At 38.4% G+C, this 18,479-nt stretch overlaps 1 protein-coding gene across 8 annotated transcripts in view; it reads right to left on the reverse strand.

Annotated features, from left to right (window-relative positions):
- b3gat1a (beta-1,3-glucuronyltransferase 1 (glucuronosyltransferase P) a) overlaps positions 1 to 18,479 on the reverse strand; it is a 174,069-nt gene that overhangs the window by 14,816 nt on the left and 140,774 nt on the right. For 5 of the 8 annotated variants that reach the window (XM_005173647.5, XM_073929092.1, XM_073929091.1 and 2 more), the window contains 2 exons: positions 15,179 to 15,687; positions 584 to 880 (listed from right to left, as the gene is read on the reverse strand). In XM_005173647.5, coding sequence (XP_005173704.1) covers positions 584 to 880; positions 15,179 to 15,687 — 806 coding nt within the window. Of the gene's footprint in view, positions 1 to 583; positions 881 to 15,178; positions 15,688 to 15,779; positions 15,852 to 18,479 lie in introns of all 8 variants that reach the window. The other 3 variants (XM_068214765.2, XM_005173645.6, XM_073929089.1) reach the window with 1 other exon arrangement.

The following is an 18,479-nucleotide window of genomic DNA, read 5'->3' on the forward strand; positions in this document are numbered from 1 at the left end:
TGCAGCATATTTAGATGCATATATCCATATATATATATATATATATATATATATATATATATATATATATATATATGCTCACAACGCACTCCAAAGCACCTGACCTCCTTGCTGCCGCTGCATTGGCTCATAACGGCCATCTAAACACATCACATCTATTTGGCCGTTTAAAGAAACTTCTCACAGTCAGCTGCTGTGACATTTTTGCAACTGTACGCAGCAGTGACAAAGAGGAGACAAAACAAGTATAATCGGCATCAGCTGGACAAGAGTGGAAATTACAATAAGCTACAAATTACAAAAGATCACCCTCAGCATAATCCGTCAAAATGACAGATTACCTTCAGATTTTTCCGTCACTGCTGAAAAAAATCTGTCAATGACGGAAAATATTCGGTTAACGCGACCTCTTATTTATATATATATATATATATATATCTGGGCGGCCCATCCAAGTAAAGTCTGTTTAAACCTTGCATAATTTAATCATTTTTTATTGAGGAATAGGACACCTTGGAATATGGTGCTGACCAATCAGAATCAAGCATTCCAGAGAGCCTTGCGAGAAGCAAAGTTTCCTTACCTTAGTGCAGTTGGCGGCTTTGGGTTCCAGGTCATTGAGTGTGACCAGCTCTCTGAGCAGGCTGCTCTCCTGGTAGCCTCCCTTAACCCCTCGTAACTTGAAATAGGCCTGAGGCTTAATAAGAATAAGCCTCAGGTTGATGGCAAACCCTGCCATATCGATGGCAAAGGGACGGTGAGGGTCGAATACTGTTTTCCAGCCGTATACTTTTCCTGCTGCATTGACCTTTGGGGACTCGTACCGCAAACCTCCAACAAACGCAACTGGCCACACCGATACTTTACGAGTGGACCGCATCTGCAGAAAAAAGAAAAGGTATTTTTATTATTATCTATTTTTAACAGTTTCTTTTTCGTTATTGGGGAAGTTGCAAAGATACACAGTTAGTGACAAAAGTGTCCTCGTTTGATCCACGTTTCAATTATTAAGGCACGTTGATCAAAGATGCCAAAAATGTGTCTGCAAACTCCGGTTATCAACACTGATTCTGTTAAAAGTACCATTTAGTGCATTAATCCAAGTTAAAATGTTCTCTGACTTCTACTGTACAGGCGTGTAGAATAGGTAAGTTGTTGTTGTGGTTGAAACATATGCTTAATTATACACTAAACTATAATGACATAATGCCGAAAGGGAATGGCTTAGATATATTTAAAGCTTTGACATGAAAACACACCCAGTAATTGATGTCAACTTCTGCACAAACAGATGTGTTTCATAAAGTGTATAAAATATAAAACAGTCAGACAGTATCTGAGTGATATGACACAGTGCATAAAACCCTTAAGCAGTCTACATGTTTGTTGTCACATTCCGAACAAAAGTTTTACAATAATTGTCAAAATTTGACAATATGCATGACAAATCAATAAACTATTCAATTAAAAAGACCTTATGTTTCTTCGAGGTGGCACTGAATACAATTTTAATCCGTATATCCTGCATTTTGTAAGTACTTGGCTGCTCATGCAGGTCTAGATTGAGAGTGTGATCTAAAGCAGTGGTTTCCAAAGTGGGGGTCGGAGGATAATGAGCAGGGGTTGCTTGGTGATTTCCAAAATTCAAATTCATTTTATGAAACTATTATAATGAGCATACTATGTCCATATACTACAAAAGATAAAAATAGTATTTAATAGTTATAAAAAAATTTCCCAACTGTTTGCAACACCTGGAGTCTCTTAACGTTAGATTAAAGATACAGCAATAGGGTCAGATGCAGCAGACGATTTCATGGCACCAAGGTAAACTTTCTGACGTCTTTACGGTACTCGCATAAATTTATATACAGGCCATGATTGAACATGGAGGATGATCTCCAAGTGATGTTCTCAAAAATTAAACAAATATTAGACTTGGGCTTATTGATGTGTGTGAGCCATGTTTGCATATATTTTACCACCTAAGAGGATATTGGGGGTCGCGACTCACTTTCGTTATTATTTTGGGGGTTGCGGGCTGAAAAGTTTGGGAACCCCCAACCTAAAGTACATACAAATATTGAGGACATGTTTATTAATACACATGCAACATAACAGTTTGTGTTTTGTTATGATAGCTGTGTTTTTACCAGGGTGTTACACTCACTAGATTTATGTGAGAATAGATGGTGTTTGAGTGTATTTCCATATACTGAACTCAGCTATGGATAGGTATACCCAGATTTTTATTATATGGCGCCTTTACTATTTAAAAGGTAGGCTCTAAGTACAGTAGGCCTGCTGCAGTAGTTGTTATTAGCACTTGGCCACAAACTGACTGCATTACCTGCCTACCACTGCACATTTCAACAGATCTGATGTTACACTTTGTGTTTACCGATAAATTATTAAAAAGTTCAGGCTGTCTCCTTGCTGTTTTTCCAACACACACACAAACTCCCTGTAGTGTTGAGAAATGTTACTATGTTATTATTTCTCACCCCTTGCACTCAAACCATTTTGTCCCAGCAGCATATCATTAATTAAATCATTATCATAAGTGTGCAATTAGTCTTTTAATGACTTAAATCAAAGACTGCTAGTAGACAAGGAAAAACTTTAGTTGTGGGCAGTTCTCGTAGAGATATTTAGAATGAAAAAAAAAAAAAAAGGATTTTCATGCCAAGACTGTTTGCTTAAAGTCTGAACTGGTGGAAAACCAGTCAGAAAAAAAAAAAAACATTTTGATGGTCTCATTTAGATTCTAAGCTCATTCTTAAGCCTGATTTATACTTCTGCGTCAAGGGACCGGCGTAACTCACGGCGCAGGCAAAGCGTGTGACTGTGCATTTATACTTCTGCGCGCTGTCTCTGTCGGTCTGCATTAACACTTCCGAAATGCTAGTGGGCAGTGAGGTGTTAATGTTCCTCTGTGTCGAATTTCGTCGCTGTTGTTTTGCTTTTCCTGAACACTTCCGAGATGTACAAGTGGCTCAAACTCGCTCATTTTGAGGCAGGAACCGGAGGACGTGCAACAACTTTAACTATGAGGTAAACACAAAACAAAACTTGACATCCGGAGCTCCTTCACGGGACTCCACACTTAAAACAATCGCTTGCGCCATTCGCACGGCTCTCGGTCCCGCCCAGACTCGTCAGCGATACTAAGCCGACCAATCACAGAGCTTACGCTACGCGTCGTTGCGACGTGTAGTTAAAATTTTTGAGAGGTGCACGTCAGTGACGGCCACGGCGAAGGGCTATGCGTCAGCGCCGTAGCAGACGCCGGCGTTTGACGCAGAAGTATAAATCAGCCTTTAGACTCTAAGCAACTTTACAAATACATTTCAAGACTAACTAAAATGTCAAATTAAACATTTGCAGATATTAAGCAGCAGTGTAGGGCAAGCTACTTGAAAAATGTAGTGAGCTAAGCTATTCAATAGTTTCTGGATTCAGCCTTTATGATGCAAGCTGAGACTGCATCACTCAGCGATGCAATGTCAGACACAATGGACTCAAAGCTAGTGACATCACTGTGACGTGGAGGGTTAAGCCTGATTTATACTTCTGCGTCAAGTGACCGGCGTAACCCACGGCGCACGCAACGCACGTGGTTGTGCATTTATACTTCTGCGCGCTGTCTCTGTCGGTCTGCATTAACACTTCCGAAACGCTAGTAGGCAGTGAGGTGTAAATGTTCCTCTGTGTCGAGTTTCTTCTCTGCTTTTTTGCTTTTCCTGAACACTTCCGGGATGTACAAGTGGCTCAAACTCGCTCATTTTGAGGCAGGAACCGGCGGACGTGCAACAACTTTAACTATGAGGTAAACACAAAACAAAACTTTCCATCCGGAGCTCCTTCACGGGACTCCACACTTGTAAACAATCGCTCGCGCCATTCGCGCGGCTCACGCCCAGACTCGTCAGCGCTACCAAGCCGACCAATCACAGAGCTTACGCTACGCGTCGTTGCGACGTGTTGTTACATTTTTTGAGAGGTGCACGTCAGTGACGGCGATGGCCATGGCGAAGGGCTATGCGTCAGCGCCGTAGCATACGCCGGCGTTTGACGCAGAAGTATAAATCAGCCTTTAGGTGTGGGGTTAGGTGAGCCCATTAAAAAGCATTGGATGCAGCCCAAATTGCACTGCACCAGGTCTGCAGCCAGACCCCTCTCAAGCTATTAGCTACTCTACTTAAAATATAGCTTAACTACAAAAAGCTACCCCCTAGGAAATGTAACAAGGTAACCTATAAGCTACCTGACAAAAAGTTACTAATGTATTTTGTGTAGCCCTGCCTATATGGATACACTTAGGCACATTTGCAGGACAAACTATAAGTTAATTTAAAACCAACTGAACTAACAAACAACATTTAAAAATATTCAAACAAGCTTTAACAAAAGGACAGCATCACAATTAAAGTTCTTGCATCTTAACATGTACTTCTCAAGGTATGGTCACGCGGAATCCTGCTTCAGAAATAACTCCTCTTCCTCAGTCATCTTTCCTAGTTTCTTTTGTTAGCCTTTCAAGCTAGTTTCTAGTGTTAGCCTAATTGATCAGCGACGTCACCCACCAGTGCGAGAGGTGGTAGTAACGCATCAAAAAGTTTGTTGTCGACCACCGTAAAACAGAAAGAAGAAATCGTCATTCTCGCCATCATATGGATTTACTTTCATTGGCTAGACACTGGTCTCACATCTCCGTTAATGTCAGCGCCGTCACTATTGATCTACAATGGTTAAATGTAGCTTGTGTGGACGCTACTGCCATGCTACTGAGAAATGTTGTTGCGCTAGTAGCGTCACTACTTGTAGCGACGCTATAGCTTAACTCTGTTAAGCAGACATCATTAATCATTCTAATATTTTCATATGATGCTCAGTTAGGATAAAATTATTACTCAACTTAAGGGAACACGGATAGAGGGCATGTCTTTAAAACAAAGCTGTAGTTTGATGAGGGCATGATTGAGTGCGAAATCATGGGAGTTGCTATCTTTAATACATCTTATGTGACTCTTCCATGTTAATGGATGAGCTAAAGTATTCAAAGCATATTATGTTAGTATGCAGCAGAGTAAAGCTGTAAGCTGTCAAAGCAAAATGACACCCCTGGAACAACTGAGGATGAGAGAAGAGTGTGATGTGATATGCAAGCAGCAGAACTTTTTTTATGCCTCATCATGCCTTCCAGGTCTTCCAGTCATGATCATGTGGACATAAAGCAAAGCTGTTTTATCATACTTACTGCATTTTAAGGTTTTTCTAATGTTGCTCTGTGCAGTTTAAAAAATGTATACCATATTAAGGCATCTTTGTCTCGTTTCTACACATAGTATGATGTGATTAGCATGGTGACACAGTCCGTGTTACCAGATAAAAATAGCTAATTTCTAAAAAAACATTTGGGATAAGGTATGGACATAAGTCTGCAAAATATACTGTATAACATGGTTCTAGTGGTTTTTGAATATTTTAATAAAACCATCGTACATATTGTACCTTTAATCTTCAATAAAAGTTCTTATTATTGGTGTGTAGACTATACTGTAGGTCTAAAACTCGATTACTGGAAGGCCGTGGCTCTGAACAGTTTTGCTCCAACCCTATTCAAACACAGCTGATCCAGGTGTTCAAGGCTACTAGAGACTATTAAGCAGGTGTGAGTTGGAGCTGGTTGGAGGTAAACTCTGCAGAGCTGTGGCTCTCCAGGAATTGAGCTTGAAACCATTGGTGTAGACAACTTTATGCACTGCAGCTGGAATGGCATCCACTGCGTAATCATGTTGAATAAGTTGGCAGTTCATTAGATGAGATCTTTTCAAAACATGTCTAAACTGTTTTGATCAATTTAATGTGTCCTTGATGAATAAAAGTATCAAAAAATATGTTTTGTTTTGTTGGAATTTTAATTGAACCACGATTTACTCAAAAAATATAAAGTAGAGCAACATATTTATAATGATAAAAATCTCAAGAGCAGCAAATGGCACTAAAATCTGGAGTAGGAGCTGCTGAGCTTTCAATGACAGAAAAAACTTTTTAATATAAGACAAAAATACTGATCAAAATCCTTTTTTTTGCCCCCCACACATTTGATTCACTATATTAGACCTGGTTTCCTGACATTTTATCCTACCCATCAGATTATGCTATCAACACTGTATTTGAATGGTTCTGGGGTTGGGTTTAGTGATAAGGTTGTTGTAGTAGGATATTACAGCTTCATATTACACTACTCCAGATTGAAATTTACACTAGTAGCAAACTCTGATGCGTAGCATATTTGTGGCGAGGGGGCGTGGCCGAGAGCCGTGGGAACGGGGTGAGGCCACCGCGTGAGTGGATACACGTGCGGTGCGCACCTGCCTCGGATCCCACGGAAGGAGCTCTGGACCATAAAAGGAGGACCGATGGCAGAGGAAGCCGAGAGAGGACCGGGCCCGGGCATGTTATTTTACTTTTGCTTTCAGTTTGACGGCAGTCTCCGCGAGGAGCTGCCGTCCGTTTGTTTTGATTTAAATGGCAGTCTCCGTGAGAAGCTGCCGTCATTATTATTAATAAATCATTTTAAAACTCCGTCGGTTCTCCGCCTCCTTCTTCCCGGCGGCCAAAGGGCCGTAAACTTCATTACAATATTATGTTATCAAAACGTGCTACCTATTTTTTGAATGGGACAAACTGACAAGGTAGGACAAATCAACAGAATAATCAGAATTTCTGTCAGAAAGAATATGTCTACACCTATAGAAGCTAGTCTAACATTTAGGAATTGGTGCTGCACAGACATTTGCACCAAGACTGTAAAAATAGTTTACACTTTTTCATTAACTAAGGTTTGTTTACTGATGAAAGACAATTATTAAAATAACGACCATGCTACGGTTTCACCCACAGTCCAAAAACATGCGGCACAGGTGAATTGGGTAGGCTAAATTCGCCATAGTGTATGAGTGTGAACGAGTGTGTATGGATGTTTCCCAGAGATGGGTTGCAGCTAGAAAGGGCATCCATTGCGTAAAACATATGTTGGATAATTTAGCGGTTCATTCCGCTGTGGCGACCCGAGACTAATAAAGGGACCAAGTTGAAAAGAAAATGAATGAATGATCAACATTTTCATATATTAGGCTACATGTGTAACATTAAGTGACAACAGGGGTGTGGATCCAAACGCAGGTTTATTTAGCAGAATGGTTAGGCAAGCAATGGTCACCACAGAAGCAAACCGATGTATACGGGCAAATCCAGATTGGTAGTCAAAATAACAGGTGTGTGGTCAGAAGGCAGGCAGCAGACAGGGATAAACAATAAAACAAACAAAACAAAGCAAGGGTCAAAACCGGCAAGACAAGGCAAGGAAAACGCGTTGTTGTCACAGAAACAGATAACAAAAGACTCCTTGAAAGAGCCTTGAAATGTGTGTGTGTGTGTGTGCTGTATAAATAGTCCTAGTAATCAGTTCATGAGTGGCTTCTGCTGTGTCTGTCTGCAATCATGGGGATCTAGACAAGATGTGTGAGTGGTGCATGACCTGATCTTGTAGTCCATTTAATTGCGTATTTGTAGTTTTATGCAATACTGTGTCTTTACCAGCGATCTGCACAGGTTGGATTGCTAGGGAATGTGACAAAACATGTTAATTAAATAAATACCTGCAATTTTTTAAAGTAAAGAGGAAATGTTTAAAACAGAAACTGATTTTTTAAAATGCTAATAATACTGTATTTTACACGTTTTCTCTAATTATAACTCATTGAAACGTCAAAGTCAGTGTTAATCAGTTACCATAATTATTAAAATAGCTGAAATGTAAATTTTTTCATGTCATAGATCGCATGTATGAAAGGTACGAATATGAAAACGAATCACATCACATACAGGCACAGTTGTTTAAGAATTTGCAATGGTGAATTTCATATCTATTTATTGTTTTTTTGACTAAAATGAAATCAAAAGGGGCAGCACGGTGGCTCAGTGGTTAGCACTGTCGCCTCACCGCAAAAAGGTTGCTGGTTCGAGTCCCAGCTGGGCCAGTTGACATTTCTGTGTGGAGTTTGCATGTTCTCCCTGTGTTTGTGTGGGTTTTCTCCGGGTGCTCTCCGGTTTCCCCCACAATCCAAAGACATGTGGTATAGGTGAATTGTATGAACTAAATTGGCTGCAGTGTATGTGTGTGTAGAGAATGCGAGAGTTGAAGCTGGAAGGCCATCCACTGCAAAAAAAAATACGCCGGAATAGTTGGCGGTTCATTCCATTGTGGCGATGCCTGATAAATAAGGGACTAAAGGAAAAAAATAATGATTAAAATCAAAATAATCTTGTACACCCCTTGGATCTTTTGTCCCTTCTGTACAAACATGCATGTCCAAACAAACTTTGATCATTTCCACGTCAGCTCTCCTGCTGTATATAGTGCACTCACAGGAACAGTCCATGATTAGACACCTCAGCACTACAGATCATGTTTTGTATCAAACATACAAACAAACACATCTGAACAGCACAACTCATCCTGAGCAGGTCATGAGATCGAAAACAAGACACTGACAGACAGAGAACAAGTGAGAGAGAGAAAGAGAGACAGATCCTCCTTTAATCTTCCTGCTTCAAACGCTCCCTATACTCCTACATCCAAATGCTTTGTGTGCCGCCCAGCGCAAGTGGTCGACATCATAAAAGGAAACTGCTTAATGAATAGTGAAGGCTAGAGCGGGCCAGCGAAGCAGTTGTCTTTATTCCCATAATGCATCGCCTAGTGTATCCAAGGGAAGCTTTTACAAAGAGCTACAAAAGCACTGTAGATGGAAAGGAACACTGTGTCTCTTTCTCATTTAGGCCTGCTATGTGTCTGTAAAAATAAATAGATGAATTGATTAGGACTCCGCTAAATGTAAAGGGTGGTTTCGCTGACTGAACTGTTAAAGGCTGTTCGCATTGATCCAAATCTAGGTTGAGTAATTGGCTTTGACCCTTCTCCTCCATTTCATGCTTAAAGCAAACAGTCCCGGCACAATCTGATTACTTCCTGAGCGACTAATATTATATTGCGCCACTGTCATTTTTCATTAAAGAAAGAGAGGGATGTTTTCTGTACCTGTTGGCAGAAACAATGACACTTGGAATCGTAAACTGTTGAAAAGGATGCATGTGCGTTACAGAATTGGGATGACATTAATCTTTTCTAAACTAGCTGTCATTGGGGAGAGCTGCTGAAGCTAGACTGCCCTAGTTTAGCATAATGAACGGCTGTTTTCTGCCTTTTGCCTCTCATTTAAAGTCTTTCATGCTGAATTCATGAACTGAAGAAATTGAGAGAACCTATATTGAGGGTAGCAATGGACAAACTTTTATTCTGCATAATACTTATGCTGTATGTATTTTACTCTCAACATACAACCTGTGCATGTAAATATCAAACAGGGTTTTTACAAATAGGGTGTTGAATATCTGTTTTATTTGTTTGAAAATTTTATTTTACATATTATTTTAAGAAAAACAGCCCTAATTTTACAAGAAAGGTTTAGTTTCTTTATTAATGTTTTAATACATTTCTTTATTCTAATGTTTTACTTTATATATATCATGGTTTCATTACATTCATTGTTCCACAGCGGGGCGCCACCCCAAAATTGATCCCGCCACGGCACCATTACAGCTTTTTATTCAAAACATTCAAAACGTGTTTTTTTTTTTAAATACCAAAACGTATTAAAAGGTAAGTAAATTATAACAGAGCATACTTTTCTGTAACCCTATTGGTGCTGTGCGTCATTTGTTTGACCCTTTAAGGTTACGTGCTGACTGAGTGACTGGCTGACTGACAGATGCGTGAGGCCAGCAAACAGGTATTTAAAGTGCACTTAGTCTTTTTAGAGTTTTCAGAATGCAGTACACTATTTATACTAAACAATGGAATAGAATAGTGCATAAGTATGAGATTTGGGATGTACCTTTTACTTTATTCCCACCTTTTTTTACAGCAGTAGACTGTTGAATTTCGCATACTCAAACTCTAGTGTGACTGCAGCTTTGGGATCTTGACCTAGCACCTCAATACTTAAGATAAATCAGACTGAAAAGCCCTCTGCACAGTCCAAACTTTTCATCAGCAGATACTTGATTATTTGTTTGCAAACATCAGAGGTAGACATTATGGCTGAGTAATCAGCCAATCGCAGCACTTCACAGACTATGCCATTTAAACTGTTTTACTTTTGGTTTATGCTGTATTATTTTATTATTTGTCTTATTTTTGTAATGTAGAATTTCGTCTTATCACCATTGTAGCCATACACACAGATGACCCATTATGCAGAATAAGACATGTTGAAATGATTCTGTCGAGTCAAAGTAGTCACAGAGGAGAGCCGGGGAAAGTGGCTTGTGTCCCTTGAGCTCAGAGTACTTACAGCGGAGTCAACACTGTAAAAGAAAGCCAAGAGAACGAGGGTAAAAATACAGAGCATCTGTAAATAAACCCTGTCGTTGAGAGTGCCTGCGTAAGCATTTTTAATAAGAGCTTAATAATTAATACACCCTGGCAGGCATGGTTGTTTTAAACAAGGCCAAATGCATAATTCATGAGCTGTTACTATATCTTCGTTTCCAAATGTAAAACGCATTACAGGCTCTTCTGTTTGATATTTTCTTATTCTGGATCACTGATTTTTAGGCCATATAAAACTCTGGTTCTTTCAAGTTAGATAGAAAAAACAAAAGCTGAGAGTGGGGTTGAATCGAGTTTATGTTAGTCAGGAAGATTGCTATTTAAATACATTAAATTTAAATGAGAAACTATGATGCATTTTAGAGGATTTATTATTTAGGACAAGGAATTTTCAAGAGTCCACAGACCACAGGGGATCTGTGACGGTTCTGTAGGGGATCCACCAATTATAGCTGGATCTGAAACTAATCTGTTTAAAAATTAAAATGTGCGTCAAACAAAGACACACGATTAAGTTAACAAAAAAAATCTTGAGCTAAGAACAGAGAGTCTCATGTAAATGAAAAATTTCAAACATATATAAAATGTATTCACAGTACTGTTTTGCAGGAAGGGCATCCACTTTGTAAGACATACGCTGGATAAGTTGGCAGTTTATTCCACTGTGGCAACCCTGATGAATAAAGGGATTAAGCCAAAGGAAAATGAATGGCTCTACAGATCAACAATGATTAATAAGCGTGATAAATCATATTGTACATTAAAGGTGCCTTAAAAAGAAAATCTGGATTTACCAAGGGTATACCTCCACAGCTATTATCAGAAAGCAAAATGCTGGGTATACTGATGTTAAATTTATTCAGCGCCACCCAAAGAGACATAAGGTATGTTTAATTGTATCTTTTGTTAATTTATTGTGTTTATTATAAAATTTGCCAAAGACGTTTGTAATTTGAGGTAACAATCACATTGTGTTTAATGCGCAATAAAGCATCTCACTCTGCAAATACTGCAATTTCTCTAGAGTGAAAGAACAGCCATACTCTTTATTAAACATCATCTGTTTATAGCAGAGATTGATAATAAATCCTGGCTGTGTTTACATTTACATTATAGCTTCAAAATACAACACAAAACATCTTTGTCGCTATCTTTTGTCAAGTTTATTTATAAATTAGCCGAAATTTTGTTTTATTTTACTCTTTCTGATAGTTTACGTTAGATCATTCACTCAATACTAAAATAAACCTCTCCACCACTTAAGTTAAAACGATTGAATGGGGTATCTACTTTCTTTGTTATAATACAATTTAATAAATTAAGATGTTCATTTCAGAGTACATCATGCTGTGTGTCTGTGTGAGAGAGAGAGAAAACACTGAGAGTTGTGTCAGAGTGCAGCACATTAATATTCATGCTATTCCAAATATGGTCAATAAGGACTTTCTTATTCTATGGGTATTTTATGTACATGGTGTGAGGATACAAGATGTGCTGCACCTGAAACTACGGATACTGGAAGCATGTGCTGGCATTTCTCCTGCGGTGTTGCTATCAGTGTGTGAAGAGAGGGAGAAGAGGGTTGCATTGACAATCAAACACAATGGGCAGCACATTGAACACATTTTATAAGTAGTCAGAAACTTGTAAATAACTCATAAAAGAATAAAGTTATGTTAAAATCAAGCACCCCATTGTTTTTCTTGTGAAATTCACCAATAAGTTTGATGTGTCAAACTACCCTCCTTTTATTAAAAAAAAGAAAAAATTGGATCCAAGATGGCCGACTTCAAAATGGCCACCATGGTCACCACCAATCTTGAAAAGTTTGCCCCCTCACACATACTAATGTGTCACAAACAGGAAGTTAAAATCACCAACCATTTCCATTTTATTAAGGTGTATCCATATAAATGGCCCACTCTACATAACAAATGTGCATATAAAACCATTTCTGGAGAATTTAAACTTACCAAAGCCACATACCTACTATGTAAAAATCAGAGAACAATTTAACTTATTGAATCAATGCAGTATATAGCACATTTAATATGATATCGTATGCATTCTTCAACAGGCCAGGGCTGAATTAACAGCCAAACAGTGTCTATGCAAAGCACCATCCTATGTAAGTATATTAAGCATGAATTTTAATTTCTAAAATGTACAACCCACATATATCAACAGAAACGGCAGCTTTTGTTCAACCCTAATTATAGTCTTGAGTCTTTTGTTGCCAGTGTTTCAGAATTATGTGCCCGATCATTTTTCACCACCCACCATCAACGACTCTCTTTCAGAGCAGCTTCTTAAAATTTCCGGGGATTTGGAGGAGTTTTCATGAGAAAACTTTGAAGCAGTTTGATGTGACAGAAGTGATTCAGAAACCTATGAAGGCTCTGACAGGTATTTACCTGTCTGCAACATTACAAGACTCCAGTAATAATAACCTAAACATGACAAATTCTGTCATCATTTATAAAATGGTTTGCTTTCTGCCTGTTGCTTCAAGTTGTATGATGAAAGCCAGTGCAATGTTTAGAGTTTTGATTTACTGTAATTAAATCTGTTCTCCAAACAAAATCAAACTGAATCGTATTTAATCTGTTCACCAACCAAAATGATTGTGTGAGATTTGAAAAAGCAGCCATAGAGTCGTATTTTCAGTGTTTTCAATGAATAATGATTGGATTCTGACATACAGTAACCTGTGATGAGCAATTTTAACAAACAATTATCAAAGATGACCTGATTTTGATTTAAAATTGTGAATTTTGAAGAATGAGGACAAGTTTGCATGTGTGCAATGATAAATAGATGATCATAAAAAAAACTGTTTATTGTATAACTTCCATGTGCAAGCCATAGGTGTCGATTACAATACAAACTATAGTTTAATTTATGTAAGATACAAACACAATTTACAAGAAACATTGTCTTTTAAAGTGCCTATAAGTTGGCTACATCTGTTTCAGACCACCAACAGAACATTTTCCAGCATCCCTGCTGGGCGTGATTATGCATTGGCATTTGATAATGGTGTGAACAATTATGGGTGTCAAATTTATATTAAATTATTATTATTATTTTAGACATGCACACCCTCCAACACATCTACTTTTTTATGTCCTTCAGCATAGGTCCAAGCAATAATTAGAGCGGTCAAACTCCCCCTGTAATTAGCACCCTGGTTTTGAGTCCCATTGACATTCAATACAAAGGCAGTAGACACATATGGCCCGTTTCCACTAAGTGGTACGGTACGGTACGGTTCGGTACACTTTTATGGCCGTTTCCACTGTCAAAAAGCATACCGAACCGAACCAAACCATACCACGTTTTCGGCAACCTTTCGACAGGGTACCACACACGAGAAAGGGTACCAAAAGGCGGAGCTAGACGCACAACTGAACGCTATTGGTTTACAGAGATACGTCATTCGCTTAGGCAACAAGCCAGAATGAAAACAAAAGAGCCGCCATGTTTAAAATACACAGCCGAGAGATCTTTTACAGCGTAAATACATATACATATAATAAAAGCCATGGTTGACACGGGCTGAAACACTTCTTGTCGTCGTCTTGATGAACAGCCACAATGCCAAAGAAGAGCAGATTTATTACGAGCCAGTCTGCAGCGCGAACGGTTTCGCTTTCTTGCCTGCGCTCGCTGCACGTCTGTATCTGAAATAACAAACTTCTTGAGCTGATGATAATAACGTGCGCTTGATGGTCTTGAAAGGAGAAGCTGGAAAAAAGGAATACATTCTTTTTTTAGCAAACGTAAACAAACTGCTATGTTTAACTATTATTATCATCACCTTTTGGACTAATATGAACTTAGAATGACGGAATGACTCTCTAACAGAGGCTACATGTGCTGCTGAAGATTACAGACACAGATAAGAGGTTTTCACTGACTGTAGACTATATTTTGTGTTGTTTTTGTAACTAAATAAGCACTAAATATATGCTATGTGTAGTTCTTCTGTAGTTAGTAACATATCGGAGACTGTAAGGGTCTGTATGTGCTCATATATGTTGCATTTATTTATTTAATATAATTACAGATGTTACAGTAGGCTATTTCGCATTGTCATTGATCAGCAGTTATAATCAAATCATGTTCATAGAAAAGTTAAAGATGAACATTTATACAGAAGTATTTATGCGTATAAAGCATTTGTTTTGTGAGAAGTGCTTCTCAAATGATACGTAAACGACCTGTACGGCTTTACTGTAGACATTTTCTCGAGCGAAAATTACGTCGACTGAAACTTTCTGTCATACACCACGCCCATCAAAAGGGTACCCTTGGTAATGGAAATGCAAGCCTGATAAAGGTGACCCGTACCAACCCGAACCGTACCGTACTGTACCAGTCAGTGGAAACGAGTCAATAGACAATTTCTTTATAATATCTTTCAAAAATGCTAATAAACAACAGTATGTTCAGTTTTGAATGAGCTGTCTCTTTAAAACAGAAATGTCTATAGACAAATTCTTTGAGGATAATTTGCAGTAGGAGAGAAATGGGAAAATAATAGTTAAAATAAAATGATCATGCAGTGAAAGCGCTCAAACAAAGCTTATTATTAAATCAATGGAGTTAGACTTCTTACAAGTGCAGTCATTTAACCACCACCCATTACTGTTACAATACACTATTTATGCTTCCTTTCTGATAGAGACAACTGTCATGCCTGTCTTAACTCACCTCCTCAAACAGCTCCAAGCTGTACGTATTATCATCATCTGCGAAGTAAACGATTCCCGCCTGGCTGCTGTTGGAATTGAAGGTCTCCCTTAGCCATCTCAGAGCCAGATTCCTCTGCATGGTGCCACGTGGAATCCTGGGATCTCTCGTGTCCCCTCGCAGCTTGTAGTTCCGTGGGGTCTCCACATTGAGGTGTGTGTAGTTCAGCCCGGTTTCCCTCAGAAGCCTCGTGACCAGAGGGGTTCTCCTCTGAGAGTCCTCCACCAGGATCCAGTGCAGGTTGGGCACATGAAGGAATGTGTTGGCCAATCGCGTTAACTCTGCTTTCTGCACAGGACGGCTGTATGTCGGGGTGATGACATGAATGGTGGGTAAAACGTCAGACCAGGGTGGAGGTCTTGTATACACATATTCTGTACGAACCACCTCTACTATGTCCTTGTCCTGTGAGCAGTATTCTTTTGAGTCTGTTGCCGGCCCATTCTCGTGTCTAGTCTCCGTCGCGTCATCTAGCCAGACAGAGAAAGAGAATTAAGACATTAGCACACCCCAGGGCTGCTCTTTTTATTTCTGACGCATGCCACAAACCTTAGAGGAGTACCTGCTAGCCGTTGCCGGTGGATGGTTAGTCGCTCTGGTATGATTAAGATCTCTTTTACTAGATGGTGACAGACTGGAGAGGGTGAGAGCAGGAACCGTGAGATCATAATACCATTACTCCATAAGGGTTGATGGCACTGATTCAAACCCATAAAGCACTGGTTCTGCATGATCTGCTTTTGAATTCTTAATGGGATTGTTCAGACAAAAATGCTAATTTTCATGCCTTTCAAAGCCTGTTTGACTTTCTTTCTTTCTTGAAGTACAAAAGGAGAATTTTTAGAGGAATATCCTGATGTATTTTTTAAAAAGTATCAAAATGCATCTAACGTATAACTGCAGCATCTAAGAAAAGGCAATCTAACTTTATAATGATAATAATAGCACCAGTAATGACCCTATGACATTATATTCATGAAAATAGCATTCTGAATCTAAGCTTTCACATTTTTTTCAGATGGCAAATCATCAATGTTTTTTTATTGTTGTCAATTTCAGAGTTAAGTTGTGTGGGGATGATGATTTGGGTTTCCTACAAAAGCGAAATGTGTGACTGAATTTTAACACTTACAGTAGGTGCACCAGTGATGGGCAGTATTTATTATACATGTATTTAAAATACAAAATAGTATCTTGCAATTTGTATATGATAGAAATAATGGAAATGGCTTAAAACTTTGTATCAAAATACTTTAGTGTCTTGTATTTTTAAAATACTCTCTAAGAAGTCTACATGGTGGCATCATATAAATGCACCCTCTAACTGGTGCTTTGGACACTACTAACTCTTCCATTTAATGAATAAATGAAAAAAATATATATAAAAAAATTGCAGAAAGAGTATACTGTAAAAATAATAGTAGTTTTGGATGGAGTTTTGATGCAAATGTTTGTCTTACAGTGGCGATTTCTATACTTCTTTGCCTGTTTTAAATGCCAATATTTGAATAGCAAGTATAGTTGCACTGTATAGCAAATGAAGAGGGAAGATGTATGCCTAAAGATGTCAAAGTGACACGACATATAAAACACATATTTAATAATCTAAAAACTAACAGGTTTTAAAGCAGGAACAGGATATAGTATATGAGGAGTTTATTTGCAAAAATAGATTACAATTTTTAGAAGTTTTCAGAAATCATGTTTTTACAATGAGTTTAGAAGAGTCAGTTTAACAGTTAGGGACTGATATCATTCTTTTTATGTTGTAGTATTTTTAAAACACAAAAATACTGCTGTATTTTGTAGTTTAATGCTGTATTTTGCCGTTTATTTTGATACACAAACTTAAGGTATTAGGTATTTTATTTTAAAATAAATTTTAATTAAATTTTTGCCCATCCCTAAGGTGCACACACTGTACACACAGTGGACCAGTGGTTTACAAATTGATGGATAAATGATTCAACTGCAGACGTCATCTTCTTACATGATGTCCGAATACATTCAAAACCCATTATGTGCATTGTCTAGCTATTGAGTGTATTTTGATTGTAAATTATTGTGGTGCATTCTGGGGAAAAAATGCCTGACTCCACTATGGTTTCAGACAACAATACAAGTAGCTGTTCCTCAAACAGCACCAGAAGGGTTGTCCAAACCTTTTCATTAAGAGATTTTACCTCCAATCAGCCCCAAAACACTTGCCTGAGCATGAGCAATTCTGGTTTCCCCCTCAGTCTAAAGACATGCAGTACAGGTGAATTGAATACGCTAAATTGGCCGTACTGTGTAAGTGTGAACGAGTGTGTATGGATGTTTTCCAGTACATGGTTGCAGCTGGAAGGGCATCCGCTGTGTTAAACATATGCTGGATAAGTTGGCCTGTTAAATAAACAGATTAAGGAATAAGGAATGAGATTAAAATTACCCCTATACCCTTAGTGCACTATTTCAGGCAGTGTAATGGTGACTTAATGGAAGTTCTAAAGTGCACTCAATCAATCTATCAATGCATTGTGATAATGAATGCACAACCACTGCAAGATGGCATCAACAACGGAATCCTTCTAAATAAATTACAATAAAATTTTTAAATTAACATTTGAATAAACGTGACAGAACTAGATTACTTTGTTTCATCTCTAAAAGACAGATCACTAAGTTTAAAATAACTATCACATCTCTGAGTCTGACCAAGAAGTTGAAAGTGTAATCTGTCTGAGGGATTTAACAAGCCAGCAAAGCACAAACAAAACAGCATCCCTTCCAGTGCACTCAAATTCACTCTCTCGTTTTTATTCCCTACTTTAAGTGGATTGACTATTAGTGGACTATAGGGAATAGTGAATGAGGGTATAAGGCTGATTTCAGATATAGCGCTAAATTAGCTGCTTCAGGTGTGTTTTAATTGCAGTTGGAGCTAAATTCTGCCCTTCAGGAATAGGTATGAACACGTCGGTTAAACAATATAGAGTGCAATTTAAGCAAGCCGAGCTTAACTCAACCCTAATAGTGCACCCAAACTAGCTAAGGCTTTTGAGATGGGTACAAATATGCAAGATGTATTGACGAATATTAGTGGCATTAAGGCCATGGATATTTTTTTTTGTAAACCCTAGAGATAGTTGTGCGTAAAAATCATAGTAGATCAGCAGTTTCTGAAATACAGACCAGCCCATCTGACACCAACAACCATGCCACTTTCACAGTCACTTAAATCGCCTTTCCTCCCCATTCTGATGCTCGATTTGAACTGCAG

Source organism: Danio rerio, chromosome 18 (assembly GCF_049306965.1).
Source record: "Danio rerio strain Tuebingen ecotype United States chromosome 18, GRCz12tu, whole genome shotgun sequence".
NCBI lineage: Eukaryota > Metazoa > Chordata > Actinopteri > Cypriniformes > Danionidae > Danio > Danio rerio.